We start from the raw sequence: 22,733 nt of genomic DNA on the forward strand, positions 1-22,733 counted from the left end.
TGACTAAAAGAGTTTCCAGTGCATAATAATGATTTCCTATATTTAAGGGATAAAAGGAATATTTGTTTGCAGTTAACAAGAAGGTTCAGTTTTGAGTTAAGTTCCCCATATTAATTTCTTAGCCAAACCTACATCGAATTTTATGAAACTTTGGAAGACGTTTTTTTAGATTAATGTCTTAAGCAAAAAAATTGAAAGTTTATTTTTTCGCTCGTTTTTTTCAGTTCTGTACTGACAGACGGACTATAGACGGTCTGATTTTTTTTTCATGATAAAACTTATAAACCTCTATAGATTGTCATGAATATTGGGCAAACGTTAGTGTTCCAGATCGAGAAAAAATATCTAAAGAAAAAGTTTGATTTGTTTAAATCCTGTAAATGACTAATAAATAATAAAGGGATTCACTTTTTGCGGGAAATCAGGTTACCAAAGAACTCTTAACGATTTTTAATATTGCACCTGAACATCTCTGAAAATCAATATTATTTCATGTTCAATAAAGATTTTTTTTGTCAATTAAAAAATGCTTTACCCGCAGCTCCCGTTACACATATTTCAAAGTTATTGGTTTGGATGTTTTCTCTTTGACCATTAGATTCCTTATTGGAAAATTATTATACATGAACGTATTAAACATAAAAAATAAACCATTTATAATCTAAAGTATGTGATACTGATATATATTTTTATATTAATGGCGGGAATCTTATCTCATTCTCGATAACTCTATAGCTTTTGGGGGATTCGCCCTCTTAAACCCACTACCAGCAGGTGATTTGACCTGGACCCGCTTGAGACCTTTAGGCTACTTGCCCAGGTTCGGGCGTACACGTTAAAATAACCTAGCTACGCCTCTGTCGTTCCCAATGAATTCATACATTTTCATAGAAAGATAATACATTATCATCTAATGCTTAATTGATTTTGTCAAAGGCTAAACAAGTTGTGAGACACACCTTCGTATTGCTGCTCATTGTGTAAAGTTTTATAAAAAGAAGTACACCGCCTTAAGTGTTATGAGGAATGAATATTTAGAATATTGAAATACTATTACTTACTAATAGGTGTTCGAATTTTATTATTAATGAATAATCCGAACAAGATGTTCCGTGAATCGTAAAATCAGCTATAATGGAATTAATATCGTAACTTCCATTAAATGACTGTACTTCACTGTAAATAAAATGAAAAACTTATGTCAGCTAAATTAGGTTCTTTTGGCATAACAATATGGTAGGTAGAAAAAGCGAGGTAATAGAATATAACAACAAATTAGATGAATAATAAAAGTTTGAAACGAAAGTTCACGAGAGAGCAATAAAAATGGCATCTAGCGGTTTGATAAATATAAAAACAATTGATCGCTATTTTGTTCATTTTTCCTTTGATCTTTTTTGTGATAATTTTTCATATCATGCTACTCGCTTGAGATGGAAAATTATCGCTAGAAACTAAGAAGGCACGAAATTGACATGAAATTGACTACGTCGTTATAGGTAAAATAGCGATAAACAGATTATGATTGGTCATCTCAACTCGATTGTCTTTCTCGCTTTCGCCGTCCCGGCTCATGCGAAAATATCAATCTCGTTAAGATGATAAACCATTATCTATAATTATCACAAAAACCTGAATGCGTGAACAGTTTTATTTTTGTATTTGATTATATGAATGATGGCGACACTATACATGTTAAAGTATTTCCTATTGTAGCAAAATATCTGCCAAGAATACTCACCCATTTAATATTAAATACTTGGGGAAAAAACTTGAAATATTTCGATAAAATGTGCTACTATATCCCGTTAAACCTAAAAAAAACAAAAAAACTGTCATTTTCAAATTTTTGTGTTACATGTATTTTACCGAATTTTACATTATTGAAACACATCCATACTTATTATTAGCCGTTAAAATTTCTATTACAAACAAATGGTAATGAAAGATTATTAAACATTTTCAGGGAATGTGTATGGTTGAGCGTTTGCTGCTTTTCGTCAAAAAGAATTATAATTCACTATATAGCTATAAAACCAGGTTCAATCAACAATATTCGACACAAGAAAAAGCCTGTACAAAGTCAGGAATATAATAGTTGTTATCCGTTCGTTTGATGGGTTTGAGTTTTTGATATTGTTTTTGATAAGAGACTTTCCTTTTTGAATCTTCCTCGGAGTTCTGTATTTTAGTGATTTTACTTTTTGTGAATAGAATATCATTTTGTATAGTTTTGTCTAGATAAAAAAAGCAACAAGATGTTTTCAAGGTATTCGTTTGCAAATTCAACTGTATGTTAAAAAAAAATAATTAATACATACGTTCAGATTACAAAAAAACGTCGAGGTCCAACGTATTAATGTTGTGTACGTATAGAAACATCACATTTTAACTGCAAAGTCTTGAATTTAGATTGACGACCTTTCTTTCAAGACCTATCTTATAATTTATCCGCGAGGTATATTGCTCGTTTTTTAGATTTAAGGTTGGGAAAAGATATACCTGGCCTAGTGTGTCCATCTTACATTTAAACTTCTGTTTGATATGTGTCGAATGATTTGTCTCTATATTTGTATTTTCGTTTTGTGTTTCCAGTTGAATTCATATTTCAAGATCACTCAATAAATATGCGGTATAGGTTTTTAAATTAAACTTCTATTTGCTAACACCTTGGGAATTTGACTGATAGAATATTTGGATTGAAGCAAAGATATTTCAGATACGCATGAAGTATTTACCACTACAAATGTTCTTCTTCAGTTTAATTTCAGTCGCTGAATCTGCTATCCATGAGTCAGAAGTTTTCGAACGATCAGGAACAGATATCTCGTCCAAACCAGTCTTCCCTACTTGCATTACTGAAATAATTAACAAATCGATAAACAATTACGCAGCATAGGAAGTCAATCAAATAAAATATTCATTCAAAAGTGCTGTTGCATAATGCGACTGCTGTGGATAAAAAAAAAAAAGAATTTAAGATCATAGTTACATTCGAGGATTATTCTTACCTCATATACAGTTCTTGGAATATGATTGGTTAAAAGCAACCGTGCTGTGGTCTTCTATATTTAGTATAGGGTAATAGGCGTGGATTATTTCAATTCAAGGTTACGTCCTTTTGTAAAAACAACACAATGTTAAGGAAAAATCTAAAAGGATTCACCAGAAGACGACATCGGTGATGGCCGGTTGAAATAAATTCATAAAACTCAGGTTTACAAGTTGTTATTGTTGGCTTTTGTTTTTGTATCGACTAATGAAAGTAGGTTCTTACTATTAATGATTTGATTACTTTGATGGACCACTAGTCCAACGACCACATGTTATCAATAAATGTGTTACACAGTGTGCTAGAGATCTAATACGACATTTCCTTAAGGCCATTAAATTTCGTTTTTGGCTTTCAAGTAACGCTTTCCTCCCTTTTTGCGTCTATCTGTTTACCATGCCCTCTTCATTTTTGAAGTGAACGTTACCACATATTAGCCTCAATGCGATATCAGTAGAATTCTGATATCTCATTTAGTCAATAGACAGCTATTGAAAATCATCAACTATACTTTGATAATATCTGGTAAAGTACACTTCAAAAATGAAGAGGACATGCATATAGTAAAGATAGACGAAAAAAGACAAACAAATCATCAAAACACAATTTAGAAAAAAAAAACAATCAAAGCAATTCGCCATTCATGAAAACTGTGGGTTGATATCAAATGCTCTAGAAAGGTAAATGATATATGTTCATATGGAACATTTGTAAAGAACTTGTGTTAGTAAAATAAACTTAACTGTTCTTTCAACAGTTATATCATAATGGTTGTATGAACAAAATTAATGGACACATAAAATGACTATTTATGCGTGGTAAGCTCGTTCGAACTGTTCGTCATATGATTTGTATGATCCACTTGGGTGATATGAACAATTTTTCTGTTCGATAAATACTTACACAATATGATACTGCTGACAGACGGCAGTAAGTGTATACGTATAGATAAACAAAATTTTAATGAGATAAAACTACTGATGATTCGGTTTTTTTTATGAATAGATATAGGAAGATGTGGTGTGAGTTTCAATGAGACAACTCTCCATCCAAATAACAATTTAGAAAAATAAACCATTATAGGTCAATGTACGGCCTCCAACACGGAGCCTTGGCTCACACCGAACAACAACTATAAAGGGCCCAAAAATGACTAGTGTAAAACCATTCAAACGGGAAAACCAACGGTCTAATCTATATGAAATTAAAAAAAAAACGAGAAACACGTATAAATTACATAAACAAACGACAACTACTGTACATCAGATTCCTAAGTACGAATTAAACTAATTCCTTGGCATCTATTATAATACTTTAATCGTAAAAAGAGCACAAAAAATTAGGAATAAGAACGTTATTGTTTTCCGTTATAGCTCAGAAAGCAAACATATTTAATAAACGTACCAACATTATCTTTTGCAACAATCACTGTCGCTTCAGTATTTATAACTTGGCTTAATTCATTACTGTAGTCTGTTATTGCGTTCACGAGTGAAGTGACACCATTTAATCCCTAGTGAAAAAAAAAAATGAAATCATATTGGGAATACAATGTATCACATTTTTCCCTACTACATATTTTCATTATCTTTCAATTCACAATACAGGAAAGTCATAGCTTAGCCTCAATTTGCATATACGTTATCAGTCATGATTATTTATAAAATTTGTGTTATAGCGCTCTTTGTTTTGTGAACTTCATTTATTTTAAATTGTGTTATCTTTTGTCAAACTTATAATATATTTTCCACCCTCCTTTAGTTGTAAGCATTTTCGAGATTTTGAATTGTTAGTGTTGATTTTTTTCATTTAAGATACTAAATTATTGCATAAATCAGATAAAGATCTTTTTCAGTCTTCAGAAATTTAAGGATGACTTCACTAAAAAAATGCATGCCTTTCAAACTGTGTTATTTAATACTTTGCGTTTTATTTTTCAAACTTTCCGTTTATAACAGTTACATAATAGACAAAGAAAAAATGTATTTCTGATGTGAAATTTTGTGAAAGCTAATGATGTAATTTCGGACAACCAGAATCGTGTGAGTTAGTATAGTATATTAAAACAATGCACTTAAAGTATATCAAATAAACACTATAACACTAGCCTTTTTTGAAATACAACACGATAGGTAATCATCCAATGCAATTCGTATAGTGATATGAAATACAACTAGTATACTACATGACTGTATAAATGAATATATTCTCTATTTGAAAATGGTTACCTTGTCGTTTAGTTCTGTCCATGACTCATGATTTCTTTCATCTAGTAAATTATTGCACAAAGAACCTAAAATCTGAAATACATGCATTCAATCATTTACAAATGACATGAATGCAGGGAGTGAAAACCTAAAGAATAAGAATGATTCAACTTTACATAGTAGATATTCATAGTAAGTATATTACTATTAACTTACTTTGAAAATAGATCTGGGTATTCAATGTTGTAAACATAACGATTTGTTCATTTCAGAAAGGAAGGCATTGTTATCATCATCTTTTCCGTATCATATATGTAAATTCAATTCATATAGCTTTTAACGATTTTCATAAAAACAACTGGTTATAGCGTTCCTGATGGAGAGCACAGTCTATCTTATTGTATGACAGAAAGATGCTGTGCATTAAACATAAAAAAATATACTAAACTGATCGACATACTTATATATATATATATACCTGATATATATGTATAATAATATACCAACGGTTTTTGGTGGAATTTGAGTTTATAAGTGTTGAATTTCATATGTTTCGCCTTGCGTACTGTTGTCTGTCATTTAGTTTTGGTTTGTACTTTTTGCAAAGGCGTTGGCCGTTTATTTTTGTATTCTTTCAATGTTCATGTTGTATCTTTTTATCCATCTTAAACATCGTACATTACCACTGACTAAAGCCGACAGAACAGCCACTAGTTAGACTGGAATCAATTAAAGTATTTTTGTAACATAGTGTTTGGGATTGTGATATGCTTGCAGACTGTTTTTTAAGTGTTTCAAATATTCATTCATTGTTCAATTATAGCTGAAGAATATATCCTCATCTTGTAATATTGTCTCTCGCACAGTATTTTCGTGTTATGAATTTATTAGTATTTTATTCTTATCTTATTCAATATATTTGATTTTTCCAGTTAGAATAAAAGACGTGTTTTTCATTTTGAAACATTCAAGAAACGGATAGAAATGATTTCATATTATAATATTGTATGAATACTTTTTTCACATACTTACATCAAGTTGACTAAGTGAAGTTTCATCTTCATAACCTATTACATATGTGGCAATATCATGTAATATAGCTGATGCTGTCAAGAGATCACCAGAACGTAATTCATAGTTGTTCCGTGTGATGTTCTCTAGATCTTCCAGTATATTGCTCACAAAATCGTCGTCACTGTTCCCAAACAAAAGCTTATTCAACTGAAAAACGACAAAAGATGTCTTCATCTACCATGTCTACATAAGATAATTTTGTTGTGTGTATTCTGTTAGCAGTTGAATATTATTTTTACGGAAAAAGATTCAATTGGAACAATACACATATTGAAGGAAGTTATTTTTTAAAAACAGTACATTATAACTAAACATCCATTGTGAATAAAACAATTACAGATCTTTTAACTCGTTTTTGCTCATGGATCTACTAATAAACTCTTGTTCTTAGAGTTACTTCGCTTGTGTGCTAGGGAATAAGTACGAAATATATGAGGTATGCACATTACATAAGAGGTTAGAGCAATCCACTATGGATTTTCCTGACCTCATATGTATTATGAACAAAAACTGAAAAGCCGTTCCTGTATTTTAATCATGTTGGAAGTACTCAATTTAAAATTACTTCTGTTAGATGTGTTTCGATCGAAATTGTTACAACATTAGGATGATTATCGAAACCTCGTACTCAGGAATAACGATAACACGATTATGTTTATAGGGCGATAACGCTTATATACGCGTTTGATTTTAAAAATGGAAAAGAAAACATCACATTTTTGTTAACGCGTTATAGATTTATAACTAGCAATGAATCAATCAAACACCATAAGCCAACTCACAGAATAAAGAATGAAAATGAGAAATTACTTACTTGTTCTAGGATATATATCATTGATTTACTTATGCACCTGCTGTAGTCTGGTTCATCCCAAATTCCACCACTGCTGCAGTTTCGTGAAACATTACCCGAGTATTCATCAGTGCAAGATAAGGTAATGTGTGTGTTTTCTTGAGTTATACTCCATTTAGTGTGAAATCTATCTATGTCTTCTTCACAAAGATTTGCATCTTAATACATATGTAATAGAAATAAGGTACTAGTGATAGTGATCATAAATGCATTTGTATCATCATTACCGATCAATGTGATAAAAAAAAGTAGCAATACCAAGCACAACGACCCTATTAAGCATGAAAGTTTAATTCATAAAAAAACCAATTTCATAAAGTTAGATTGAAGTTATTGTTTCTCTTTATTTATGTCATTTTGGGACTAATTCGATTCGTTATAGTCTTGATGACGACACATGCATTTCTAGATATTATCTTATGGTATTGACGTGTGCCTCTACCAAAGAAATAATCTGCGCATGTCAGTTTTCATTAAACCTTTCTGGCAATTATTTTACAATAGGGGATATTATATCACTCCTTATGTATTATATCAAATAAAGAGATATGGTATGATTGCTGATGATATCATTTATTTTACTAGCAATTATAGACAATTGTACAACCCTCAATAATGAGCAGAACTCGTACCTTATGTTACGGTTATATATGTCATGATGAGACAGAGACGGCAATTTTTCTCCCTAGAAGTAATCACTGAATACACAAATATTTTGCGATATTGATGCCCTTTGTTTAATCGTATATAAATTTTGGAAGAAAGAAAAAACCAGCATAATTAGTTTTATAACATGTATAAAGGAAATCAGTTTTTGCGACCTCCGTTAAATTTAACAAATGATTTCGCACACAAGTTTTGAATGATGAAATAAATTGCTTAAAACTATCAAATGTCATCACGCATGCAAACTAACTAGACATGTGAAATTTGGTTCTGATTTTGATCTTTTGTAAGTATGTTTTTCATCTCAACCTATTAAATCTGTAATATCTTTTCATAGTAATTCATCTTATCAAGATTGGACTTCTTAAAATATAATCAAATTGGTGATGTTTTTTTTATAAGATACAATCGTTATAAGTAATATAAAAAACATGTATGTAACATGGGATGATGCAAATAAACATATTAAAATCGACGACCCCTTGAATATCGATACGTTACTGGTAATTGAAATACACTTTAAAGTGCAACAACGATAACATTTTCACAATTTCATAAATTCAATTTATTATTCTAATATGTGAAATGTAGTCGATTCCCTCAATTAAACTAGTATCGTTTGAATTTGGAAAAAATATGCTTTTTTGCGTATTATTTTTTTTTTATGTTGGTGGGTGGGATTTAAAAAAAAAATATCATTTCTGGAAATACATAACTAACTGCTTGAATCAATATCATTACATAAACGGAAACTTTATCAAATTAAATTGAGAATGGAAATGGGGAATGTGTCGAAGAGACAACAACCCGACCATAGAAAAAACAACAGCAGAAGGTCACCAACAGGTCTTCAATGTAGCGAGAAATTCGAGCACCCGGAGGAGTCTCTCAGCTGGCCCCTAAACAATTATATACTAGTTCAGTGATAATGAACGCCATACAAATGTATGGTTTTTATACCAAACCAACATCTTTGATTGTTTTCAACTTTAAATTTTAAAGTTTTCCCATAACTATGAAAACGGAACATAACAATGTTTTCGTGCAAAACCATTGTTTAATACATGTAAGATTGATTTGAAATGAATTGCTCTTTATAGTCTTAATGTTGAACGCTAAAGTTTTTTTTAAAATAATATCCAAACGATACATTTTTTGTTCAGGAGAAACATCCAGACTAAACATTAACATATCTTACTGCATATCGTATGATAATAATCTTGTATGATTCTTGGTAATAATTGTTAACGAAATATTTTTGCAAATCTTTTGACAAATTTAAATCTTGATATAAACAAAAGAAGTACTATCTTTACAAATCTTTTATTTTGTTCTTTCATAAAATATCAAACAAATTCCATATTGAATTACAGATTTAAATCCTATGTTATAACATAACGTATCATATTATTTCCTTGTCCAATTACACAATACATTGAATACGCATCTACCATGTCTAATGAGACTTAAATAAAATATCTCATTTGTCAATCTTTTCGTCATTTTTTCTTCTTTATTATGCAAGAAAAATATCTCCTTTACAAATAGAAAATCGTTGAACATAATAATTGTAGATTTAATCACTTTACTTACTTATCACTTGTAATGTTATACAGATCTGATTGGAAGCTTGACTGAAATGAAGAATAAGTTCATTGAAAATATATTTTCAAATGTGACAAAGCAAAAAAGAACAGTGTCTGTGAATAGTGTAATATCAGCAACGTTTTCAAATGATTATGATTATTGATACATGAAAAAAAATGTGTGGCTAATTGTGAATAATATATTGTATATAATGATTGTAATAATTTTTTTATTGAGACATTTTTTTAAAAAATTTTATATATTTTAACATGTTACCCTTTGTACTATTTTAGTCTAATAAGAAAACCATGCAGGCTGTTGTTTAATTGTAATCAAAAGTATTTAAGCGCATGCAATGCACATATTTAACACTCCGAAATCAAAGCATGCATCTATTCATGATTTTCCTTTTATCATAATTTGGTTTATGCACAAGACATCAAATTAAAAAAAATATCAAGATGATTAAATCCTCGCGCATGCAGTAAACCATAAATAGAACACATTTCATGAAAAATAAATTTAACCAGTAAAGAAAAAATCCTGATTCAATTGAACTTCAAAATTTACATTTTAAATCTACAAAAAGACACGAAATATATCAATTATGCGAAACTTGAAACCAAAATCTAAACAGCAAGCTGACGGTACGCAAATGATTGATATTTTTTAAATTACACAACAAACAGTAACTTCTTTTAAATAGTACGTTATATGTTATAATTAAGACCATATATTTGATGTTTCAATGCTAAATAAATTTTGTAATTATTTAGATCAATTACAACAATCGAATGACAAAAAGGAATAGCACATTCTACGTTTACGATTTTTCTAATTTTTGAAGAGTTGTATGTTCGATTACATCAGTCAAATCAGTAAAATAATTATGATTAATTTATTATGAAAAAATAGAACTAATTTATTGATGTATATTTTACCTGATACTATCGAAGGCAGCACAACAGACTGTATGATTGCCAAGATCCATCTCTGTAGGCGTCCATGAAACATTGACATACCAACGATCGTTTGATACCGAATGTTTTAGCATCTCCGATTTAGTCATTCCTTTTGGAGTAGTAACATTCATTTCTGAAATTCTAGAATTACATGCATTATTTTTGCACATCCGAACATTTAAAAAAGTTTTAATTTCTTCTTTTTGATAGTTGATATCGTTATTTCAGAGACGTAAAAATTCAATACGGCCATACTGCACAAACGTGCACAAAGCCCTTACAGGTCCTATATTAAGACTTGCCGAGATTGTTTTAATAGTATACCAACCTAATAATTTACGTCACGATACGTACAATTTATTAATCTTCAAAGTTGTTGGTCGCAATGCATAATTATTCTCAAAATCAATAATATACAAATAAATGTTAGGATGTTCAGCAACTACCAATCAAAATGACGTATTAGCGGTGAAACATGACCACTAGTCTAAGATGTCTAAGATTGATTAAAACAACACATTATAAGTTCATGTTTGAAGAAGAGAACGCAATAACCTCTCGGTGTTTAACATGATTTACGTTGATGGAATTAATTGAAACAGTTAATATTTAATTGTGGCACTTAATACTGTGCTTAATACATGTACACAACACGTCTCAGGTAAAACGTAAAATCACAAAAATACTAAACTCCGAGTAAAATTCAAAACGGAAAGACCCAAATCGAATGGCAAAATCAAACGATGAACCACATCAAACGAATGGACAACAACTGTCAAAATCCTGACTTGGTACAGACATTTTCAAATGAAGAAAACTGTGGATTTAACATTTTTAATATTTTATAACGCCCAACCTCTCACTTTTATAACAGTCGCATCAAATTCCATTATATTTATAACGATGCGTGAACAAAACAGATATATTTATATATTAAGAGTTTAACACCTTTCGTAAGTGTGACACCAGTGTGATCGCGGCATAAAAGGGAGACCTGGGTAGCCGATAATTCTAAAAAGTTACTACCGTTATCACTAGCAATTCATCACTGAGATTTTTAGTTCGAATCACGCTCGTGCAGGTGCAGTCGTCTTCAATTTTACTTGACTATAAATGTCAGTTTTCCTCGAAGGTCGTTGGTTTTCTCCCGGCACTCCTGCTTCCTGCGCTAATAAAAACTGGCCGCTTCGAAAAACTTAATGCTGTCCTTAAAACACCAAAGATCAAATCAGATATATGAATAAAATGACATTTAGGTAATACTAAAAAAACCCACATCACCAGCAGGGGACGTCTTGTAAAATAAAAGGTAGGAACATGTGCACAAGACGTTTCCTTAACGAATTACTAATCATTGTCGATTACTATTGAAACAATACATTAAAATATATTTGCAATATTTTTAACCATGGAGTAAATAAATAAAAGCATATGACAAAAGGCGGAATTAATTGTAGAATAATAGGTAATAAAATATATTCTTGACATCCAATATAATATCTTCATACCAAACAAAAATGACCGATGGGCATACATGTATAAAAAATATGACAATTCAGAAATTCACTACTCACCTAAATCCTCTTGCTATATAGGTCTGATGGTATGTTATATTTATAGGTATTTCGATATCTTTTAAAGTTTCAAAAACTGGTTTATTATTACACGAGTCAGTTGAATTATACAATGTCATATTTATTAGAAACTGAAGTGGAATACTGCTTAATGCATTAACTGCTTGTTCTGTTGCAAAATCTTCAATTTGTAGTGCAACGGCATACATGCCTTCCATACCAGTTGCTTGATAAGAAAGAATACACCTTTCCTTGAATAGAAAATTAATAGCTTAATTATTTCTTGTTTAGACTTAATCTAATTATTAATGGAAATATTTTGTTCGATTTTAAGAACACAAATACTTACTGCGTACACACATATAAATATGATTTTTTTTCCACATTAGCTAGGGTCAATAAATCGACTTTTAACATGTTTAATGCAATTGTATCTCGGGGAAACAGATGTTAATATTACAACATGTACAAATATTCCAATCTTGAAAAATGAATAAATACAGTGCAGCAGAACAAAATAGGTATGGTTTAAATGGTTTTACACGTCTAGTAATTTTTGGGCTCTTTATAGCCTTTTGATCGGTGTGAGCCAAGGATCCGTGTTGTAGGCTGTACAGTGACCTATAATGGTTTACTTTATAAATAGTTATTGGGACACACTACATCTTCCTATATCTATATAATAAATATGTCTATTCATATGAATATTCCCCTTTCATTCTAAGCTTTGCCCTGCTTAGGCTATACTATTTTTGTTCTTTTTTTTGGGGCACCTAAAATCACCTTAAGTTTTTTTAAAGGAATCGTATAGCTCAAGTTTTTTATGTGTATTTTTAGTCCAGTCAAACTAAGATTTAACCTCAAACTAATTGCAACAGAATATGTTTTAGTTCTAGTCTATAGCATTATGCCCTTTATATACACAGAAAAAATGTCCCATAAAATCTAACTTGAGGAAAACTCAAAATCCGCATTTTTAATTTCTTATGGAAATTAACATTGGAAGGGGAGATAACTCTGCAAAAATGAGACTTTTTTGGTCAGTTTTTGGTTCATTTTCTTGAAATTTATGTTAAGTATGATACTTTGATGGGGTTATAAGTTTATATTTGACAAACTTATATAAACTTCTGCTCATGAAATGTACAAAACCGAAGTGTTATTTTTGTGTGCATTTTTCATTGAAGAGATTGCAGATTTCAAGCTTTGTGACCATTTTTAAAAAATAATGTGAAAATTTGATATTGTTTTTATCTGTATATTATATTTTTTCATCATCTTACTTGTCTAAAGAAGCTTTAAACATGTTAAACCACAAAAAGAAGAATACATGCTTAATTTTTTTTATCAAATTTGAGATTCTTTACCTTGACATGTTAAAAAATTCAATAAATGGTCAACTAATGAACTACGAAATCTAGATAATAGCTTGATATAAGATATTAAAACACCTTTAGAGTTGTTTGTTATACTCTAAAGACCGCTAAAAAGAATCAATACATTCTGATGAATAGAAGCTAAAAAGTTATAATTTTGCATCAACTTTTATTGATATTTCTGCCTTTTTTGCAAGAGTTATCTCCCTTTCCAATGCAAGTCTTCATAGGAATTTTAAATGGTGATTTTTTTAGTCTTCCTCAAGTAAGATTTTATGGGACTTTTTTCTGTGTATATTTGGGGTATAATGCTAAAGATAAAAACTTAAAAATCTTCTGTTGCAATTACTTTCAGGTTAGGCTCAAATTTAGGCTAGATTGACTGGACTATTTCTGTTTTTTTTAACTAGTATGAACGGTTAACTTATATCAACATATATCCAGCTTACTCAAACTTATATATCCATACCTCATCTAATACTGAACCGTAAAGCTTCTTACATACACCGGCACATTCAGAAGAAGTGACTGCCCATCGACATCGTATTATATCACTGTCTTCGTCTTTAACTAAAACAATGATCAGATAGAATGATTACATATCTTATTTATTAAACCTATCATATGTGTATTTAATGAATTACTGTAAATCTTTTGGCTCTAAGAAGAAATCATTTCGAAAATGTGGTACAAACTGAATGAACCCTCGGAGCTATGTTTTTTCCGGGTGCACCACTTTTACTGGGTTACTTATCATAGACAAAAAAAAAAAACCAGTTAGTACTCAATATTTAATACTAAATTCCATTGTATATCTAATACTAAATTCCATTGTGAAGGAGTGTTGATGATATAACTGTCACCTGACACATTTATGTCTATGAGTTTATAAACAAAAACATTCAGCAAATTTGAAGATGTGTTACATCAAATAACTAAATTATTAACATTCGATCAAACATGTTACATTCATTCCTTGAAATAAAACAATGACCCGTATTCTCATAGGAACTTTTTTGTTTTACAGTGTTAGTCTTGAATAAATCACTATTTACATAATGGTTTTAGTTTTATTATAAGAGGTGATTTGTGTGATTTTTCGATATAAATATTTCGTATCAACACTTAACGTGTTGATTGTCGACTTCAAAATGTTGCTTTTATTTTGTAAGGTATAAATACATCTGCAAAACAAACATTTGTATGTTATCTTCAAAGAGACATTTGGATAAAATATAACAAAGAAGGGGGGTTACGTTATTCATATAAAATATAAATACGAAAGCAAATACTAAATTGTGATTTGCTTGTTAAACTACAGAATTAAAGGAGTTCATCCCCGTTTTGTTTTGTTTTTATATTTAGGGCTTTATAGAGATTTGTCGTTGTGTTATCTTTCTGCCATGCCGTTGTCCGTTAATCAATCATAAAAATCCCTTTGGTATCTTTTTTTTTGGGTATGCAAAAAAGTAAGATTACAAAAGTATTGAACTCCGGGCAAAACTCATAGCGGTTAGTCCCAGCAAAATCGCGAAATAGACTTTCAACCAATTTGCAGGAAGTTATTGGATGTATCTTATACATGAAAAAAATGTTAACAATAATAGTTTGCATTTTGTGAATACTCTCAGATAGTTGACTTTAATGAATAGTGCTCAATATTAATATGCTCAATTTCTGGTTAAGGTAATTAATGCTTTGATATACCTGGAATTGACATGGAATAATAGCATGTTTGTTTAAATCGAACCACTGCTGGCATATATGTTGACGGTGGAGAATTGATTCTGCCAATATCTTGACGTATAGTTAAATTTGCAGTGGAAAGCAATGCCCAGTAACCTCCTCCCGATTGAATGTCTATCCAAGCGTTTCCACTGTAACTAGAAAGTAAAACATAACTATCAGTTATCGTCATATTAATGATTGTATATGTAAATGTGTTCAATGACAAGCCACAGCGTAAAGTTCTCTAGATATATAAAAAACAAAACAAACTCACGGGTGTTAGTATAATGGTAAGTTTTCGAAATTATTAAAAAGGTAAACAATTTGCCTTATAAACCACACTTCTCAATTTTTTTTTATAATTTTCGATTGTTTTCTTAATTTTAATAATTCGCATCATAAACTTTGCTAAAACCTGTAATTTAGTATACAACAATCCTATAACTTTGTAATGCTTTATTTCAGACTGTAATAGAAGATTGGTGCTCTTCCCTCTTTTTATTCCGGACACGAAATATTCATTACGCACACAAAACAATACACTATATGTATATATACAATGGATGAAAACATATTTCCCTGAATAATTTGTTTTTCTATTGTTTACAACTGATACATGTTAAATCGCAGATATATTTTTTTCTTACTATATTCCATGTATTCATTGATACAAATACTTGATGTTGTTCAAATTGTTCATTTAACGAAATTTGATGAGACTGTCGAAAAAGTGAGAGGTTTAGCGCTATGTTTAATCCACCATTTCTACATTCGAAAATGCCTGTCCCAAGTCAGGAAAATGACAGTTCATGTCAATTCTTTTTTATGTCTTTTGTCATTTGATTTTGCCATGTGATTATTGACTTTCCGATTGGATTTTCCTCTGAGTTCAGTATGTTTGTGATTTTACTTTTCATTGATTATTAATATATGTATATATATATATATATATATATATATACTTGTTTATACAATGTATCATAGCAATTGATAAGTTTTTCACTGTTAAAAACGTTTCCCATTCACATGTTTTTTTTATCGTAATGTGTGTTGTCGTATTGCCGTTTCATTGGCACCATACGTTCATCATACGACGATAAATTCCTTATTGTTTGTTTATACAATGACAAGCTTTAAATAAAGAAAATTCGTTATTTTATTTTTAAATCAGACCTTGTTTTCAACATTCCTTGGTATGTTCCTTTGGTGTAGTTTTTATTTTAAGCTATCTTTTTCGCGTTCTATTGTATTATTCTTCTAATATAATAAGTTTTACGTCAAGATATAGTCATTGGAGCAAAGACTTAGTACTAAAATCAGAGTAGAATTAGTTCCGATTTTACAATGACATTTAGTTTCCATGGCTTTTTACTAGCATCAATTTTCGTCGAAAAAATTCTAAAAGGACGCAAAATTTCATTGAAAAGCATACTTGACTTCGTTACTCACTTTTAATTCATATATCAGTCTAAAAATACAAATATCAATAATGTTTTACCTAAACTGATATATGTTGTTCCATACTGTTGGAAGAGTTACATTAACAGTCCTCTGACCGTAGATCCAATCTTCTTCTTCACTATATTCAGTGCAATAGAAGGACATAAGAGAAACTAAATATGATGACCAATACGAACAACCTGTGGTGCACGACAAGCTGCCTTCTCCCGATACTAACGTACCTTGGTTAGACTCGTCGCAAAAATATCTACTCCGATGAAAAGATAGTTTGTATGTTAAATCAATTTGCTGAAATAAAAAAAAAAAAAAAAAAACGAATAAAAAAATTAAACTCAAAACAAGTATTGAACACACAATGCATTAAATATATAATTTGACTCATTAAAGTCATATTTCAAACTCTTTATCATCATGAAATCAACAACATTTTCGAATATGTTTGGATCTATTATTATATGTTACTTCCTTAAAATGAATGAAGGTTAACAATGTTTGAATGTCACAATACTCCTCTTATATTGAACACTGCTGTAATGTTGTACATTTTATAATCGTATAAAAACCGTGAGAATAAGTTTCAAATTGATTGAATTCATTCGAAGTTGTTAGTTAAGGTAACACGATACCGAATGACGTTACGCCATGAGTTATCGTTCCTGACGTTATCGAATAACGTTCACACATATAAGCCAATGCAGCGGGTTTTGTGTGACAATTTTAACGGTAACTTTCCCTAGATGCAGAGTGCCGAGAGTTTTGATGCAATACGTAGCGGTTATTTGACATAGATTGTTTTATCGTTTTCCGGCAATCATTCTGCTCATTGTTAATCTTTAAAAAGTATTACTTTACTTTTTAAATATTCTGTTTCTTTGATATTTAAGCATCTGCACGCTTTATCTATATATGTTCTTATGCATAACAGACACAGTTTTATCACTTTATTTTTATTCTTGGTATATATATAGTAAGATGTGGTGTGAGTGCCAATGAGACAACTCTCCATCCAAATAACAATTTATAAAAGTAAACCTTGGTTTATTTTTGCAATAAGTACTTATTCATGATTCACGCCGTATCCCCATGAAATTTTGTTTTGAAAGTAGAAATCTAATTTATAGAAGCTTGAATGATGTGTGAAAAAAAAACCGGGGAATTTTACAACTATTAATTCGTTTTAAAATGATCATCAAAAACACCGCTCGGACCAAATTGAAATTTATTTGGATGAGAATACGGATATAATTAGGGGGAAAAGCACAATGCAAGCAGACGTTGAAAATCATACAGAAAATAGTTTGTTTGTATGGAATGTAAAAAAGTGGTTATTTGGTCTGTACAGAGTAAATTCGATATAGTTTGGAAATATTTTAAAATACAGTGCCAGTTTTGTAATCGTATAAACCAGGTCTACTCAGGACGGACAGCAACATCGGAATGAAGCATTAGATAGTTAATGAAGGCTGAGAAATACATGGGCACTTGATTCGGCAGAAATAAAATAACAAAATTCAGGTTCTGTTACAGTCTGAATAAAGCCAGGCCCGAGTATCCACATGCGTCTACAAACGCAAGTTGATAGTTGGGGCTGGCTGTAGTCAGACCGGTTTCGTGTTCCCTGATTCCGTTATAATTTTTTTCTTGAATTTACATGAAAACGACTAACTTTTTATTATTCAAACGGCAAGAGACTGTAAAAAAGCTAGATCTTGAAATCATTTAGATTTTATATTCGTGTTAATTTACGCTTGCATGGGTATTCGGTGTTTTTTTTAGTTTTGAGTTGGAAATAATGTACATGTACAAGTTGGGAGACAAAACGACTGAAAGAAAATTAACAAAGTTACCTTTTAGGGCTCTGTCGGAGGGCCATATTGCTCGCATACTAGGCGTCGGAAAAGGCCCGGAAAGTTTCTTTCTTAAAATTAGTTTTTAGAACAAGTATACAAGTATATATATACATATATAGCGTCAGTTAAAATTTTCCCGACTATCATCGCGGATGCCCTGTCCCTATTGCAAAACCTACCTATTGTATTTATTGTTAACTTGTTCTCGTCCTGAACACGCATGACATATTTTCCACTGGACGTTAAGCAACCAATAATCAAAGCAATCAATCCTACAATTTACACCCGTCACTTGGAACTTTAGTTGTTAAAATTTAAATCTTTGCCTCTAATTTTTTCAAAAAATTCGACAAAGTTTAAACGCAGACCGCGAGGAAGATTAAAATTGAACAGTTACGCAAAACTAAATATCTACGTTACCGCTTGCTCATTATGGAAGTGGGGTAACATGAGACTTTATTTGTAAAAGTACAAGTACAAATAAAAAAAAACCAATTGTGTACATGTACATCTTATTTGTACAAAAGTTGGCTGATAGAATGATAAATGGAGATATGTGATATGCAATTTATATGATAACAACAGCTGGGCATTAATTAAACGACATCAACACCAAAGACATCAAGAAAATCGTGACTAATGATAATTGGAATAGTATCTTTACACTTCTTATTTGTAGTTTTAGTAAACGTTGGAAAATTTTGAGTATGTGTAGTATAATTGTCACAGTAACATTTCAGTCTCTTGGTAAATATTAGGTCTTAAAACTTTTGCTCTTCTCTAGAAAATTCAAACCATAATGAAATATAAGGAGATGCGGTAAAATTTCCAATTAATCAACTTTCCACCAAAGACAAATTACGGAAATGCTAGCCTCCTTACATTGCTACTACATTTCAGATCTCCAAATTACCATTCCATTATATGAACTGCATATTCAAAAATATGCATTGTCACCAAATTACTTATAGAGCACGTATCATCATATTGTTTAACATTTGTCCGTTCGAACGTTAATCCCGCACTTAGTATATATAGGGTTAATTCGGCTTATTATTTAGGACTACAGTCGTTTTGCTTCAGCTTTAAAACTATGTACCTGGTGTTACTACTCATATTATAGGTGCTCATATCGTCTGGATTTTCTTTTTTGTTTCATGACAGGTTGCTGGATTAGGCATTTTGATAAAATACAAAGGCACACAGAGTACAGACTCCGGCTTACATCTGATACAGGTTGAATTTCAAGCTGGAACTTTTAAATTTCGCAGTTGTTTTACTTATATAAAGAATGCATATATGATCTCAAGATTTGTTGTCAATAATTTTTCACAAATGACAGAATGTTGAAATTTGTGAAATTTTGCATACAGTTTGCTAACCCGAATAATTCAGTCCCTCCCCGTAATCGATCTCTCCTACTTACTTAATGTAGTGCATGCTAATGTAGTAAGCGAAATATAACGACTGAATTATTCGGGTTAACAGTTTGCAAGGTTTGTCCGACTTGCTGAGCAAACAAGTAACACAATTACACCACGCAGAGTGTATTTACACCACACTACATGTATTGTATGTACCAAATCAAGAATATGACAGCTGTTTATCATTCTTTTGATGTTTTTCAGCTTTTGATTTCGTCATTTTATAAGGGAATTTTTCGTTTTGGATTTTTCTTGTAGTTTTGTTATTTTATTTTTTGGAATGTGTTTTATCAGGATCATTATTTTTCCTCATAATTTTCACAAATAACAGAATGTTTAACCTTTTTTGACTTGTGCATCAAATGTGTCTTTTATCATGTTTATAAACAACTGTTTTCAAAACTGTATTGTATCGTCCCGAACATGCATGAACTATTTACCACTGAACGTTAAACAACCATCAAACCGAGCAATCAAAAAACTGTTAAATGAATCAATTTTTTTAAAATACTATATTTCTCATCACGGGATGCAGTGATGATACCACCATTGTCTAATATGATGGAGTTAAAAATCAGTAATTCAGATGAATCTCACGTGAAATGTTTCATTCAATTTTCACGTAAAATTAACAAAAATCTAAAGGTATTTTTTATGGTTTTAATCAAATTTTAGAACAAAGATATCATTTAAATAATTTTATTTCAAATATTTACGTGAATTTAACGTGTACAAAATTCCGGTAATTTATGCATAAACTATTATCATAAGATTCACATGGAAGCTGTTCACGCAAGTTTCAAGTATATGCTCGTTTGATGTGAAAATCAGACGCTATTAATATTAATTCATATGAGTAAAATTCCATGTGCAGGACGAAAAAATATTATATCTGATTCAGTAGAATTTTATATAGCATTACTAGACACATATTTTTTTCTCCATTTTTCTGAGAAGGAATAACGTTATATTCCGTACACAATAACGTCACACGTTTTTGGTCAAATTCAAGGCCTATCGATCAACTTTGAAGCCATTTCTTTAAAAAACAAGGATGGTGACATATGAGTTTCTATACGTGTATGGATTCACTATGCAATCCTGGATATTATGTTAGTTTTTTGTTTTTCTTCGTATATAAGAAAATAGCCATCCATTCGAAAATCTAAAAAGGTAAGCCGAAAAAAAGGCATTTCCCCTATATACCTAAGTAAATTTGTCGCCAAAATTGACGTTTTCCTATGAAAATTACAAAAAAAACAGAAATGGTGACCCCCATTTTTTATTACATATTCCGATGTAACTCGATTCAAAGTACACGTATGCCAAAAATTTTGGAAATCGAGAGATATGCCATTCGGTATCGTGTTACCTTAAATACAACTGTAAGTATTTTACGGACAATTCTGACGCTTTTAAAAGAAGGACGAAAGATACCAGAGGGACAGTCAAATTCATAAATCGAAAATAAACTGACAACGCCATGGCTAAAAATGAAAGGAACAAACAGACAAACAATAGTACACATGACACAACATAGAAAACTAAAGAATAAACAACACGAACCCCACCAAAACATGTCATGTGCTCCGGAAGGGTAAGCAGATCCGGCTCCACATGTCGCACCGTTTATTTGTTTATGAAATAACAAATCCGGTAAATAGTCTATTTCGGTGGGTCACGTTTATGAAAGGAAAGGGGATTGTAGTTACAACGTAAGGAAAATATCCGATATCATTTGTGAAACGGTTATTTCATAACGGTCAACCAACTCGTGATGGCGTCCGTAAAATTTACAAAGAGATGATTTCAACTTCACCATTTGGATCTCTTGATTTAATAACTTCCATGTAAGCAACAACCCTCCATCAAGAAAATCATGATAGGAAATGCAAGCACGGGAATATCGTATCAATAGGGAGATTTATACACCGTGTACAGGTGCTGCTGGAATATTGCTACTTAGAAATGGAAAGTTCACAATTGGAAATCTGACATCATCTCTTTTGCCGTAAGATTTTGTTTTCAATCGACCCTCATTGTCAATTTCTAGATATAAGTCAAGATATGAGGCCGACTTAACTGTATCTGTTGTATCCTTTATCTCAAGTTCAATTGGATAGATGTGATCGACATAGTCACCAAATTTGGAATTATTGAGGGAAAAAACATCATCTATATAGCGGAAATATTTTGATTGAGTAATTTTGGTATTTATCTCCATTTGTATGTGCTAACATCATAACGTGAGGATAAAACAATGCGATGCAATGGCGTCAAAAGAATTGTATGGGAAAAATACATTATTATGACAGTTAATAGTAAGAACGGTAAGATTAAATAAAAGTTTTCAAGAATACTACACCATATACGAAGGTGAATATTTATGCGCTGGAAGGTTGTATCATCTAAACTTCTCTAGCGACACCCTTCATGATGAACATAACAAAACCAATACTATTAAAACTATCCAGCGGTGCTGCCATCCATGTGGAAAGGATGGAAGTATATGTTTAGCAGTGGACAATGGAATGTATAAAACCAATATTCCACAATGATTCACAAAAAGAACAATTATTCAAAAGACACTTGTATATTCAACTTGATAAGTAGGAAGCAAAAAAACGTAAAATGTAAAATAATTAACGCTCAAATTTTAATAGGAACATTAGTTACTCAGTCAAAATCAAAAATGCAAAACATTTCTCACGATTGTACAAACGTAGAAAAGGACTAACGATAACAACTACCATATTTTCTGTTTGGTACAGAACATTTTAAGAAAAAAAAAAAATTTGACCGTACCTGATTTTCTATGTGCCTCCATGTAATCGTACCGCCTCGAAAATGGGATCCATAAATATACATCAAGTTAACTAAAATCAACACCGTATCCACCGTGTTGACAAACATATCTGA

At 30.9% G+C, this 22,733-nt stretch overlaps 1 protein-coding gene across 2 annotated transcripts in view; it reads right to left on the reverse strand.

Moving 5' to 3' along the window:
• LOC143043489 (adhesion G protein-coupled receptor B1-like) overlaps positions 1-22,733 on the reverse strand; it is a 40,020-nt gene extending 17,287 nt beyond the window's left edge. For both annotated transcript variants that reach the window (XM_076215771.1, XM_076215770.1), the window contains exons 1-14: positions 22,620-22,733; positions 16,578-16,828; positions 15,059-15,234; positions 13,821-13,921; positions 11,976-12,226; positions 10,381-10,542; positions 9,446-9,486; positions 7,148-7,344; positions 6,292-6,480; positions 5,281-5,352; positions 4,457-4,565; positions 2,739-2,858; positions 1,742-1,814; positions 1,062-1,176 (exon numbers count right to left, since the gene is read on the reverse strand). In XM_076215771.1, the coding sequence (XP_076071886.1) occupies positions 1,062-1,176; positions 1,742-1,814; positions 2,739-2,858; positions 4,457-4,565; positions 5,281-5,352; positions 6,292-6,480; positions 7,148-7,344; positions 9,446-9,486; positions 10,381-10,542; positions 11,976-12,226; positions 13,821-13,921; positions 15,059-15,234; positions 16,578-16,828; positions 22,620-22,727 (1,965 nt within the window). In that variant the 5' untranslated portion in view covers positions 22,728-22,733. The remainder of the gene's footprint in view (positions 1-1,061; positions 1,177-1,741; positions 1,815-2,738; positions 2,859-4,456; positions 4,566-5,280; positions 5,353-6,291; positions 6,481-7,147; positions 7,345-9,445; positions 9,487-10,380; positions 10,543-11,975; positions 12,227-13,820; positions 13,922-15,058; positions 15,235-16,577; positions 16,829-22,619) is intronic.

Source organism: Mytilus galloprovincialis, chromosome 8 (assembly GCF_965363235.1).
Source record: "Mytilus galloprovincialis chromosome 8, xbMytGall1.hap1.1, whole genome shotgun sequence".
NCBI classification, from domain to species: domain Eukaryota; kingdom Metazoa; phylum Mollusca; class Bivalvia; order Mytilida; family Mytilidae; genus Mytilus; species Mytilus galloprovincialis.